General features: G+C 50.4%; 1 protein-coding gene across 1 annotated transcript in view; it reads right to left on the minus strand.

Annotated features, from left to right (window-relative positions):
* Positions 1–14,386, minus strand: part of AATF (apoptosis antagonizing transcription factor) — a 54,908-nt gene continuing 40,522 nt past the window's right edge. Inside the window, exon 12 of the mRNA XM_042791601.1 lies at positions 1–1,100. Within this exon, the coding sequence (XP_042647535.1) occupies positions 1,037–1,100 (64 nt within the window). The 3' untranslated portion in view covers positions 1–1,036. The remainder of the gene's footprint in view (positions 1,101–14,386) is intronic.

Raw genomic sequence — 14,386 nt, forward strand, 5'->3', positions numbered from 1 at the left:
TCAGTTTACAAAGCGTTTTAATTAGATCGCGCAAAACAAAGACAGTGCAGTTCATGTGGTCACAAGCAATGGCCACCTTACTCACATCTATATGCACATATTATTTACGCAAGATAACCTCCATCTCAGATTGATCACAGCAGGCGAGCAAATTCCCCTTATGGGGATTTAATTTCCGGCTTCTGACCTTTGGATATAAAAACCCCACAAAACCCCTCAAGTGAGTCATCTCCTCTGGCCAGTTTCACATTCGTGCTGGCATCCTTCAGCAGTGTGTCGCGGTGACGGTGAAGACAGGATGGCTCAGAGTCATGATCAGCAGAAATAATTAAGTGTACAGGATCAATGCTGGACTGAAAAATTCACCAATATGTTCTAATTGCAGAAATATCCCCAGACGTGGCCCGCGCTGTGCTCATCACCAGCCAGCAAATGTCCCTGTGTGCAGCGAGCGCTCGCTCAGGAACGGGAGCGTGAACTGGGAGCTCTGGCTGTCTGCAAGGGAGAGCACCTTCTCTCTGTTTTAAGGCCATGTTAATTATGTAAATGACATTTAAATCCTCTTGACTCAGTGAAAAATAAAGTCACACGTTCCAGATATGCGGCCCGCCAACGACCAGAGCAGCACGCTTGAACACCCCCCCCTCCAACCCCCCAAATGAAAATCCCCGAGGATTTAACACAAACGTGGGTGACCCGATTGCAGGGGGGTTTGCTGGGCCCGGCTGCTCTGAAGCGCACGTCCCTGCCCCCAGCAGAACACTGCTGAGCAGGCTGCAAAATCAAGGTCAGGAATTTAAAGAGACTAGTTAAGAATGGATTGGCTTTGGGAGGAAGCAGAGTTCGTTTCAAAGCTAGAGAGGAGGGCGTTTAGCCCAGCCACGTGCCTACCCCCCACTCTTCTTTCTGAGCCCCTGGGATTTAGCAGCAACCGTACTGAACGTTCCTTCCGCCAGGTTGTGGGGAACAAACCGGAGGTGGAGGGCCCTTGCTGGGGGTGCTGCGGGGCGGTGGAGCCTGGCGCCAGGGCCCGGCACTAATTCTGCTCCGGTTCTTCGGGAGTCGTGAGCTTTCCAAACAGCGAACGATAAAGCTCAGTCCTGGGGAAAAGAGGAAGGACGAGGGGGGAAAAGTTACTTTTCAACATCAAAACGCAAGCAAGAGGCTGCCAGCAAAACCATCCGCTCCTTAAAACGACAAGGCCTTGTATAATTAAAAATGCATTCAACAATCTTTATTAATAAATACAGGCAAAGGGGAGAACTTCCGTAAGACCAATCACACACAGTACAGAAATATGTAAATATTTCAGTGTGGCTGGATACCGTATCTCCAGAGAATGAGGTTTTCTGTAAGTTTGCCCTTTGCAGACAGCCTCTTCAAGTAAGAAAACAAGATTGAATATTTTAATAGGATGTATGAGACCGCAGAGCCATAAGGAGGATTCAATCAGACAGGCTACGTGGGACTATAATTTAGTTTTCATACATTTTCTTGGACTTGACGGTACTTGAAAAACAATGAAAATGACCCAGCAACAAGATTCCAATTAATAGCGCATATGCGGCAATTCTGATAACGGGAGCAAGTTTCCCTTTAAAAAAAAAAAAAAAAAAAAAGTGGGCTGGTGTTATTTATCTTTAATTTTATAACCAAAGTAACCTCAGAAGAGAGATGGGGGAAAGAGAGAGCAGTTTTATAAATCACACATTTTTGGAAGTCAAGGGAAAAGCATCGGGAGAGCCTTGTTTTTTGCACACGCGTTTTCTAAAGCAAGAGCCTGTTGCCAGAGGCCAGCGCACAGAGCGGAGCAAAAACCCACCGACCCCAGCGCCCGCGCCTCGGCGCCGGGCCAGGACAAAACCACCGGGACAGGCAGAGAAAAAGAGACTTTGCCACCACTCAAGAGCGAGTCAAAACCGGCTTCGAAGGCCGAAATTCGGAGCCGACGGAGGTAGGGGGATTTTTGGCTGCCTCCTCAATCAAGAGCACGACACGGAGCACTCTCGCTAGGGGCTGCTTTGATGCTTTGCTCCTGCACAGATCAATAAAAGATGGCAACGGGTTTGAAAACTGTCTGCTTCTGGACAAAGTTACCTGTCAGCCTCCTGAAAGAAGGAACTTCTAAATTTTGAACAAAGAAACGCCAGCCATTAATCCCGGGAAGAGAAGGCACAGAGTGTCCGCTCCAGCAGTGCGGGAGGATGGACAGACGCGCACGGACCGCTGAGAGAAGAAACCATTCTCATTCACAGGGCCACATCTCTTAAATTAATTTTCATTTAGAAGCTAATTAAGCAATCAGCTGCTCTACCCTCAGAAAATGAGTCGGTGGCGAGGGATGCGTCTCCCTACCCAACAAAACGCTCGACGCCGTGGTTTGTGTGCAGAGCTCAGCCGAGACTGTGAAACCACGCCTGGAGTTTCTGTGTTAGATCGGGAGCGTGCACACAGGTCTTGGCGAGTGTAACACAAACGCAAAATCAAAACGCTTCTGGAAAGCAGAACTGACCCATGAAAAGCTGCAAACTTTTGAGACTTGACAGAAAAAAAAGGAGGAGGGAGAGTGAACACCGCAGCTACTCCCACAACATTTTTCATCTTCCCTATCAACCGATACACGCCACTCGCTTTTGCCGTTTCCACTGAGGGTTGGAAGAGGCGCGACTGCCGACAAGGACATCCCGACTTTACGGCTCCGTCAGATGATCGGAAGGAAAATGCAGCGTGATGCTCTCCGGTCCCCCGACGACCACGGCCCTGCAAACGCTCCCACTCGTGCTGCCGTCCCGAGGAGCTTCCTGGGCAGCGTGGGGCTCCTCTCCACAGCCGGGCAATGCCGAAACTGGTGTTTCGCGAGATCATTTCACACTCGGGTGGGCAAAGCCGACAAACACTCGCAGTTCGCGCCCGGCAGAGGCGGCCGAGCGGCTTGGGCACTTTCAGCGAAACACCACCGACTGCATTCCTTCTCCCCTCTCCTCGGGCAGAGGCCTCGTTTTAAACACGGCAACTGAACTGCAGCGAGGAAAACAACCCACGGAAGATAAGCCACGATGCCGAAGGCACCCCCCTTTGCTGGTTTCGGCAGCGGGAGCCGCGCGAGGCGGGGGGACAGACGCCGGCACCCTCCCGGCTCCCCTCCTCGGGATGGTTTCCATCTGCCCTCCCGCCGTAGGGATGCTGCCGGTGCTGGGCGCAGGCACTGAACAGCCAAGTTCCATTCTCAGCTATCAAATAACTCCCAGCGCCTGGCGCCCGGACTCGCTCCCGTCCCTTCGTGCTTTGTCGAGGAACGTCATCACCTCCGCGCTCGCTAGGCTCTCCCCGCAGATTTTTGCGCAGCCGGCCTCAACACCGCTGCAGATCCACCACGCGGCTCCGCGGACACGGCTGTTGCGTGGGGGGCTCCCCAGTGCTCCCGCCTCCGCCGCCCTCCAACCGACGTGATGTGGGGATGGTCTCTGTCCGGGCTATAAAGCCACAGGCTCCCCCCCGGCCACTGAGTCGCTTGGGCTGAAGAAATCCTCTTTTGGAGCCGGGGTTAGCGCTGCCGGGGGCACGGCCCCGCTCCCAGGCTGAGCTGCTCAGCCCGGCCACGCTCGCAGCGAACCACGCGCCCGTCTTCCGCTCCCCTTCCGCACCCCGGGGCCACTGAGCCACAGCAACCGCTTTTATTTCGGCCGCGAGCCTCACTCACAGGTAACAGGCTTCAAACCCTCTGGCTCCGCTCGCCAAAACACACCTCAAAGGCATTTTGCAAAATTCAAAGGGGACTTTGCTCCCAAACATCACCCCCACGGCACAGAGGGGCTCCCGTCTGCAGTTTCTCGACGGATGCCCTTCTCTTCTTATACAGTCATTCATTTTTTTTTACAGTCCTCAGTAACATAAGGAAGTTCAAATGCAACGTGCACACCCTGGGGAGCCCCACAGAGACTAGCCACAGACAGCAAGGGTTTCTGTCCTTCCCCAGTGAGCACGCAAAAGCCAAAAGTAACGTTTCTTTGCAGCCCGCCTTGGCCTTTCCCCACTGGTGGAGAGCCAGTCTCCACAGATTTCTGTCTTCATTTTTGTTTTTTGATAGTCTTCTGATGGGCACAAGAGTTCAGGGATCAATGCTGAATTTTCTCCGATCCTACGGATTTTAAATAAACAATCATTTTTCAAGCAAGCAGGGCCCAGGGAGACTTCGAGCAAGAATTTGTCTTCGCTGGCAGAGAAATGTTGCCAGCACTGAGAGACTCTGACATTTGTGCCCCAGGTTTTGTGGGTGCAAGCCCAGCCCCCATCCTCCCAGGCACGACGCTGGCAACCTCTGCTGAAGTAAAAATTCCAGTGGAGCTGTTTGGATAATAACACAGCAAGGGCAGACATCCTGGCAGAGAGTGACAGGAGGAGGAGGGAAATCGGGTAACCCCACCACCCCCGAAACAGAACCCATATTTCACCCTGCAAAAAAAGCCACAACCAAACCAACCTTTTTTTTTTCCCTCTCCTCATCATCTAGGCTACCTTTCTTCTACAGCATCTCCCCTCAGCAGGATTTAACCATGCAGAGAGTAAAACTCATCAATCCTCCAGGTTTAACCTTGTCTCTGTTTCAATTCACCGGGGTAAGTGTGGATTTTAATACTTTCAGCCCCCTTAAGGCTATGCATAATGAACTGGGATTTTGGTTAAAAAATGTAAAATTTCTCTCCTCCACCCACATACATTAAACATCAGACTTGAGCCACTGAGTTGAAACAACCCACCCCACTGCAAGTCGGCTACCTCCAGACGAAGGAAAGGTGACTTTAGCACAAAGAGGTGCTGGTCTTACCAATGTGCTGAGGAATAACCTATGCGAGTAATTAACAGCACTTACACCTCAGGTAGAGAGTGTGGAAGAAGCAGGTCGATACAGGGGTCTTCCTTGAATTAAAATTTAACTTACCCTTTATTGCAACCTACAAAAGCAAGTAATGAGCACTAACATTTTTATTTCTTTTAAACTGTCATTTAGGCTGTAGAGGGGATAATTACCTATTTCCACTGTAGTAAGGTTTTATCACCCTTAGTGAGGCATTTTCTAATTTAATATTTTTACTATATTATCATAAAACCTGTTTCTGGAAAAAATGATCACGAACCACACAGCCATTTGCCATAAAACATGTGTGTGTAAGTACCTTGGCTTAATTATTTATGCATTTCTCCTGCGCGGCCCCCGAAGGCAGCAGGACGGCGCAGGGGCCCGGCGCGCCGGGCGCTCGCCCCTTCCCGCTCCAGCGGCGCCCAGGAAGTTCACACGGCCCCTTCCCCGGGCGCCCCGGCCCCAGACAAAAGGGGGGACGCGAGGGAGGTGTCTGGCTCTGCCCCCCGTGCCCCTGCGCGGCAGCGTGCCCGGGCTGCGGGGAGCATCTCTGCGGGCAAAGGGGGCGGCTGCCCGCGGAGGGGGCGCCCGGCTCCAGCCCCGAAGGCCGCCCGGCTCCCCGCCACGCCGACTGGTGATTTCGGGTCAACAACATTATTTTGAAAAACGAAACGAAAGCCGCAGCTCCTTCAGACGGTGAGCTCCGCGCGCTAATCGGCCAGCGGCCTTTACCACCCTCCAAATCCCAGGTGCTGCTGCTACGCACCTTTCAGAGGCAAGATCCTTGCAACGGAGAGCAGGGGAGCACCCACACAGGGGGCAGGAGTGCCCTGGGTGAATATTAATAGCAACAGCGCATTTGATGAATGTATGAATCATCAAAATACAAATCATAAAACCTGTTAACGGTTCCCCGGGAATCTACTTGGCCCATCTGCAGTAGCACTATTCCATCAAATACACAAAAGGGAAAACAAACACATACCTGCAGATGAGAGGGGAGAACAGCTAATGCTGTACTAGTTCCTGTAATTATAGTCATGCTACTTCTTTTTTTTTTTTTTTAAATATAGTTCTGCAAACCAGCAGAAGAACAATATTAAGGAGGGGGAAAAAAAATAGTTTCTGGTGGGTTTTTTTTCAGAGTTTCTCATATAGCAATATTGCATGAGTCACTGCTGTACTGTTTAGTAAAAATACCCTCCAACAAAATTTCTCTACCTTTTCCCACGTACCTTTGACTTCTCTTCTTCCAGGCACCCACCCCCCCAAAAAAAAAGATAATTCAGACTATGCCACAAGCAGCACTGAAATAACTATACCTACCCCATTCCTACTGACACCCTCCATGGGGAACAATGAATTTTTAATGCGCAAAAACTGGCGAAAGACAGAACATGAAGACCCATGGAGAACGGGAGGATGGCAAACACACCCCTCCCGGTGAAACCTGAAGCTGGCTGTGGAACCGACGGCGGGTCATTCCCTTGGAAAACTTTCTGTCTGCATCCTAAGAAACCTTTTGCGCAGCGGTGTGAAATTCAGATCGCTCGGTGCCAAGCAAGAAGAGCAGGTACCCAGGAAGACAAAACAAGCTGAAGCCCTTTATTTCTCAATTTCTAGTCAAAGGCAACTACCCTAAACCAGCGCGTGGGGTGTGGGGTTTGGCTCTGTGTCCACCCCCCCCCCCCCAGCCCGCGCACCCCCCGCTCCGGCAGTGCCGCAGCGACAAACCCGGGCTACGGGCGATGCCGCCGAGGGAAAACGAGCAGCGGCAATCCTGCGGGCAGGATTACCGACACCCCGGGGGGGGCCAAAGCCAGGGCCGGGGCGGTGCGGAGCGTGGTGCTGGCCAGGAGGCAGCCCCACGAGATGGCACTCTCTCACTCCCTTCCCCGCCGCGGCCCAAAACCCCAGCGCGCGACTCCGGCTATAAATTCCAGAGCCAGACGGCTCTCATCACCGTGCCCGGCGCTTGAAGGAGATTCAGAAAGCTCTGCCGCAATTCCCCCCTCGCTCAGGCAGGTCAGGATTGGGTCCTTCAAGTCTGTGCAAATGCTTTTAGCCCCGTGGCTTTAAATTATGAGAGGTGACATGTGACCTCTGGTTTGTCTCAAGAGACCAGGCGCAGGATTTATAAATATTTCAGAAAGCTGGTTCTTGCCCTAAACAAAGGGATTCTGCAGTTTTTGCGAGGCTGGGGATGGGGTGGGGAGCGGGAGGACAGCACCGGGAGGGGAGGGCCGCTGCTCCGAGGTACCGTCCCCCCCAAAACTTCACCAGACCCGGGGCTCAGACCTGCCACCTCTGTCACCGACTGCGAACGTTTCCCCCCTTACACCAGCACACGTCGGCCTGTTCACCAGCCTTGGGCTCAGGACGGCATTAATGGGACCAGAGACGGAACCTCTCTCGCCCTCATTTTGAACAGCACTCACATTTTCACACCAGCTTCCACGGCACAAAGCATAAAAGGTGTGGGCAAGCGGCTGGAGAAGCAGCAAAACACGGGGAGGTTCAGAAACCTCCAGCTTGCTCCGCCAGCATGCTTTCCAGCGGCTTTAATTTCCCCATGAAATTCATAAAATGTTGCTTTCTCAGCCTCTGTTTTTCGATGGGTATTTGAGCGGAGCAGCCACTGTCACGCTGCATGCGAAGTGCCCTGTGCAGACAGGCACACGGGCGCAAGGAGGGGACCATTCTTTGTGTACCTTAACATCCCATATTCCTAGGATGATTTCCCTCTTTCACAGCTTGCCTGTTTTATAACAGATTTGATGCAGGAGAAGACAAATTGTCTCACAAAGGAAGGACGACAAATCATCTTGCAGCTCTTAACAGGTTATTTTTTTTTCCCCTTAAAAAGGAAATTTCCATAACAGAGGCGTCTGTCTTCTTACTAGGGATGTCAAACATCAAATGTTGGAACACGATGATTTCAGCCCATTGGCACTAACCGGGGTCACGTACACCACTTCACTACTGCCAGCCTGAAAACGTACAAAAACTCCTTGTTCAAACACCAGCCCTTCTAACAACTACGGGTGAAAGCGAGACGGGATGCTTAACTGCGTCTACATGAGTCGACTTCTAAGGCTAAGTCAAAGGTTAGAGGGATAAAATCCACCGCACAAAATGATACACAAAGGGCAGAACGATACCGGAGCCACAGTGCCTCGGGGCCAAAAGTGGGTTTAGTTTCACAGGACAAGCCGTGGTCTTCCCTCGGTTGCCAGGCCAGCTCCGGGCTCCCCGCGCCGAGCGGCAGGCTCGCCGACGAGTCGGCTCGGGGCGTGAGTGCCCCGAGAGAGTCCACGCATCTCCCCCCAAGGGACCCCAGACACCAGCTCTCCCTAAAATGCCAGAGCACTGCACACTCCGAGAGACTGGCCCCTGCGTTAGCGCTGCTCCCTTTGTTTCCCAACACAAAGCAGGACAAGCTTCCTTCCAGGCTGTGTCCCTATAAACTTGGGATCGTTTTTCTCCTACCAGCACGGTCACCTGAGGTTTGTGTCGCGCCGCGCAGAAGCCGCTGGTTCAGTTCTTGCACAGAAAGGCTTGGCTTCCTCTCAGGGACTTCTGTTGCGGGGAACACACTGGATTGACAATCACAGAGCCCAAATTCCTCCATTACTCTAGTCTCGTGGTGTTTTAATACCCAAAGTACAAAGTGAGTTCAGTTAAAGGCTGGTATCTCACCAGCCTTTTTTTTTAAAATATTAAACTCTTATGTCATGTAAGTAAATTAATCTTTTAATACGAGGATTTCCTATTACGTACCCCCCTCTGCTTGCGGCAAGACACACTGTGACAAAGTAACTGCACTAAGTCCAAGAGTGAGAATGCTGATGGGGAAAATAATACACAACATCCTGGCTGAATCCAGGGGAAATGCTCTAATCCAAACCTCACTGGCAGCTGGATAATCTGTGTCTTAACTCAGTTTCCCAGCAGGCACTGGTCTGCTCGGGCAAGAACAACAGTGGGCTGGATGCTCTTCTACCAAGCACGACCTGAGGCCAGCGGAGTCATCAGCCTCATTTCTTGCACTTGGCTGTGGGATTTTGTCCTGGTTTGGGACCAAACCACGACAGATTTCAGGCAGTGATGCCTGCCCTGGGTCCAGTCCTGCTGCCCTGTGAGTCTGCACTTCCAAAGTCAAACAAAAAGCATACCACGTACCACTACAGCTGTGGAGAGACTGTATATATACATCTGTATGTATATACGCCCATCTACGCTACAGCAAGGTGTGCTGGAACTTGACCATATGCTAAAAAAAACCCCAACACCTCATGCAACCTCACGCTGTGGTGGAATTACATGGTTTGACACGGTCCCATTACGGCCACTGTCTTCCCTCCAATTTGGCTCATAACTATGCAAAGTCCTCCTCCGCAATGAAGAGCCATTTGCCGAGGTAAAAGGCAACGTATCTAACAGCCGATATATTCTCCCCCACCTTCACCCAGTTAGAAATCCCCGTTTAGAATTTCAGCTTGCACTTGAGAACACGTCTCTTTTGTCCTGCCTGACTTTACTGCAGAAAAGCCTCCTTCTGCCTCCCATTTCTGCACTGGGTGCCATCTTTAATGATGATGTATGGGTGTCCTTTTCCTCAGCGGTGCTGTGGGGAGGGGGTCAAACATGTGACATCGCCAGCATGTGTATCAACAGCAAATTATAAACCGTGTCAATCCAAGCTAATGCAAAGCTGTAATCCTCTTTAACAAGAGATCAAATCAGTGCCATGAGTTATGTTCATTCTGTAATCTGATAAGAAATAGAGTGAGCCTCTAATAAAAGAGTAATGAGAGCCCTTAATGATGCTGCTAAAAGGTAGCGCCAGTTAAAATATTGCTGTTGTTCCAGCTGATTAGATCACTGTTGCATATTTGCACAATCTTGTTTTACCTGTCAGAATAACCTGAGTCGTCTCGGGAGATAAAGGTGTTTGGATCAAACATCTGTGTCCTTAAAGAACATCTCTCCTGCAAGTCACCATCCTCCAGAGGTGAAATAATGATGTTCATCAAACTTAGCAGTAATTTGATATTATAACTTTTTTTAAAGTGTCTGTGTTTAGTCTCGGTTCCACACCCACATGTACAGTGCAGAGATCTGAAGATCTAGATATCAAAGCTGACGGAGAGAGATAGCAAAACCAAAATCCACACACCCCTCTTCCCAGGAAGACAGACTTTACCTGACCTTGCCACAACTAGGCTGTTTGTAGGATCCACTCCTGCAGACACGGCACCTCTGCACGTTCTGAAAATATGCCCACTTGTCAAGGAACCTGCAGGCCTTCAGCAGGAATCTCGAGCCTCTGCTTACCCATAAAGAAATACATCTACCTAGCACAGGAACTTTCTGCAAGCGCACAGATGTCTGATCTCCTAAAAACATGGGGCTGCTCAGAGCTAGGCCAGCTGAAGACGACTGCACAAAAGAGCTGGGTTTACAGCTTTGGCCCAAACCTGCTGTGTCACCTCTGGCAAGTCACTGAGGCTCGGCACTCACGGATTTTGAGACCCAAATGCCTTTGGAGATACGGCTTATCATTTCTCTGTGCCTCATTTCCCAAAGTGTAAACCAGAGAAGACTGGCATCTTCTCAACTCTGTTGCACATGGTGGTACTGAAGGTTAATTATATTAAAGATTACACTGCGCTAGATACTGGAGCAATGGGATCAGCGAGGCACCCTAGGTCATGAAGATGGGAAAAGCATATTTCAAGGGAAGTCCAAGAAGCGGCACCACATGATGCCACCCTCAAACCCAGGCAAAATCAACCCAGTTCTAGTCCTGGGTAATTCCTGCCCATGACAGCTACCCTCTCCTCTGGACAACCACCACAGAACACTTACATTCAAGCTCTCGCCTCCAGGTTCCTTGTCTTAGGTCAGGCCCATCTACATAGCAATGACCTTGGACTGATTAGAAAAACCTCGGCCCAGGAGTACAATAAACGTATTTAAGTCTATAAACACATACCCCAAGATAACCATAAAAATCACTTTCCAGTGTATGTTTTAAAATACTACCAAAGAGGGGTTAACATAGAGGAGGGCTTGAGGCCACCAGTGGCCCACACATTACAACATAATATATGTGAGCACAAGGTTAAACAGCCATGCCCATGTGTAGGGTGCATGAAAAACTGGCAAGTGCAAGATTAATTGCCTGCACGAATGCTATTATTCCAACCAGCAGCAAGAATAAGAAAGAAAGTGGCAGTGATGTTGACAAAGGCAGTTATTATACTTGTACGTTTCTTTTCTCAAATTCAGGCTGTAAACCAATTCTGGAGTGACTGTTCATCCCCTTCTCCATGCAGGGTTCAGGCTGCTTCTCCTCTCACGCATCTGCTCTTTGTTTCCTCAGCCAGCGGCAGTGGCAAGTGATAAACCTGATGTGCCAGATGCCCAGAAGTCCTGGGCACCCCACAGCCAGGACACCACCACCCAGGCACCTTCGGGTGAGCGCTAGCAGTTCCTTGCATTATGTTAAGGTCTCTCTGCACGACCAGAGTGGTGTAAAATGGCTTAAATGTACAGGAGAATCAGGGCACAAATGTATTCCGAGGCTGCATTAGCTATTTAAATAAACAGAAAACAGCAAGGTATTACAGTGCCTTCAACGGCACTTAGAGCAAGCAAAGCAAGAGAACAGTCACAGAGAGCTCCCCTCTGCTTTTGCCCCAGTGCTGAAGGGCTTGTGCAGCTCATCGCGGGCAGCGAGGACCTGGCACGGCCCGGGAAGAGCCAGAACTACAGCACCACTTGCACCACACGGACTCTACACCACGTCCCCAGGCTTCTGCCCGCCCACATCTGCACATACCTATTTATTTACTGGCATTTTCCAGGTATCTACCTGCCACTGTAGCCACCAGTAGAACTTAAGGGGAATCTTCTGCCAGCTCTGTTCCTACAATCCTTTTTTATATACAGCTCACTGACACTTGAAAATTTCTCAACTACAACGCGGAGCGCCCCGTTGTTCAGATGTGTATTTATTTTGGGGTCATGCCTTTTAAGTGCCTGACCAGGAAAAAAAATGTCTCTGAGCATGATCACATCACTGTGAAGTGTATACTTGCATTTTCAATCTAGTAATTCACACTTGCAAACAATAAAATTATCTTCTTCTGTCACAAAGCAAAGCTGTTATCGTTACTGCTTCCCTCTCATGCGTACTGGCCTGGCCCTTTCTTTTTAATTCACCTGCAGTTTAAAGCAGATGTTGGATTTTTCTTGCTTTGTCCGGTGTGGCTGTGTGCTGCTAGAGAGGTGTTACGGCCCACGGCAAGTACAGAGCTGTTTTAAACAGGGATGTGAAGTGACCTCTAGAGAGTGGCTATGATTTTCAGAAAAATGACTGATGGCAGTGGATATCTTCATTTTGGGAGAGTTGAACCGGAACACCCACAGAGGCCTCATTTTCAGACAACTGGCCACTCCAGTATCTTGAGTATGTTTTATGTCTGGATGCAAACATAAATAGTGTAAACTAAGGAGGAAAGGAAGCAAGCTAAGCTAAATGGGGCCCAGGTTTTCAGTGTGCAAAGCAAAAATGCCCACCCAAATACGGAAGGGCTGCTGCAAAGAGGAAGGAAGAATCTATTCTTAAAGCCCACATTGAACAGGACAAGAATTAACGGACCTAAGTTATGACAGAGGGAAATTTAAGCTCAACATCAGGACTAAATAATGCCAACACACATCCTGTGGAGAGGAAGCTGCAGAGAAACTGCTCAAGGAAGACTGAAATGCCTGCAATAGGCAAAGGTAAGGCATGCTCTGTTACAGGTAAGCAGCAGGTGTTTTGGCAAACAGTGAGGAAAGCTTAGGCTCCTATTCGCCTGTCTCTTGTCTGAAACAAAAGCTTTCCTATGTACGTTAAAAAAATGAAATATTACTACTACTATTACTAAACCACTGGTTTTTTACAGGCTTTTCTCAACAGCAGACCTCCGCTGGACAGAAGGGGAATCCGAGTCACGGAAACAGAGAGACCTGTTCAAGGTCGTCCAGGAAGCCACTGGCAGAACTAGGAACAGAACCTGCCCAGCCTGGTTCCGGCATCGCCCCATCCACGTCCAGGGTTTGCCTGAAAGCCCGATCTCGGCAGGAGGGGACGCGGCTGCCCACACGGTAGGACCCTCAGGCACACTCGCTGGGGTGCGAACACATCAACCGGCAGCCTCACTCGAGGCGGCTACGCCGACATCAGGAGAGAAGTGACTACAGTGCCATTAACAGAAAGTACGGCGGGCCTCCAAAGTGACTAATCAACTTAATGTAAGAAATAAGTTCCCGCAGTTAGACAATAAGCGGCAGCAGCTGCTGCCACCGAAGAATCCGTAAAACATGCAAGCGATGTAATAACCCGCTCAATGTGGAGAAAACCCCCCGGAGACATTTCCAGTCAACCAAATGTCAAACACTCTGTCCCTACCCCAATGATAACTGTGTCGACACAGCGTAACGCAGATTGCGTCCTATTAGCCGTAACGGCTTCCGAGGGTCAGCCGGGCCCCGTGCAGCCTGTGGTGGACTCAAGGTGCCTCCCGAGAAGCGAGGGGAAAGGGCTGTGAAGGCGGCAGCCAGGCGAAGTGCAGCTGAGGCCCGAGAAGGCCCTTGTGCAGAACGACTCCCCTGTCCCAGCTGTTCCCATGCGCTTCACGTTTGCCTTGACTTGCTGGAGGATTTTGGCTTACAGAATGCATTTTCTGTGCAACTTCTGGAACACAAGTGAGTGCGGTGGACTGCGAAGGAGGAGGCAGTGTCACCTCTGGGGACAGCAAACACAGTGTAATGCCTAGATTATTAGGATCAGTCTCACTGTTTTTGTTTTCCACCTTCCTCCCCCGCACGCACACCCCATGCAGGCCAGGCTTGCCTTCATCCTGGGGAGAGGGCAGGGGTCTGTGTGCCAGCCCGGTCTGCAGGACAGCGCAGCATACACAAAAAATGACAGACACCCTAACCTCACTCTAAATTCTCAAAACGTAAGTAATAACCAATCAGCTGGACACAAGACTAAGAGAAATATGAGTCATGCACATTATTAATGAACATGGTATGAACTGGTTCTTCCTATGCACACACATATGCCACCTGCTAATTACCCTCAGACAGAATATGTGCGGGACGAGCAGCACAGCCCAGAACAACTTCTACAGGACGGTAGGACACTGCTGGGCATGGGCGTCTATCCCGCCCCACGCCCGATTTGGGGCTATCCAAAACAGCAAAACCAATTCCATACAGGTGAGGGGGTCCTGGCCAGCTGGGACGCACAGAGAGCTGCTAGCTCAGGCCCTGCACATCAGAAACAAAACCGCACTCGATTTATTTGCCAAACAGACAAAAGTGTGCGTGTCTAACCGCACAGTGCCCCAGTCACCCCTGTCCCTCTCTTCCTGTGATCCAGGTAAGGGGGTGGAAGAACTGACCACTTTCTGTGGCTGGAGGCACAGCTTTCACCCTACGCATGCAAAGCATTTAGTCTTGTGGTGA

Source organism: Tyto alba, unplaced genomic scaffold (genome assembly GCF_018691265.1).
Source record: "Tyto alba isolate M040663 unplaced genomic scaffold, T.alba_DEE_v4.0 Super-Scaffold_19, whole genome shotgun sequence".
NCBI classification, from domain to species: Eukaryota; Metazoa; Chordata; class Aves; order Strigiformes; family Tytonidae; genus Tyto; species Tyto alba.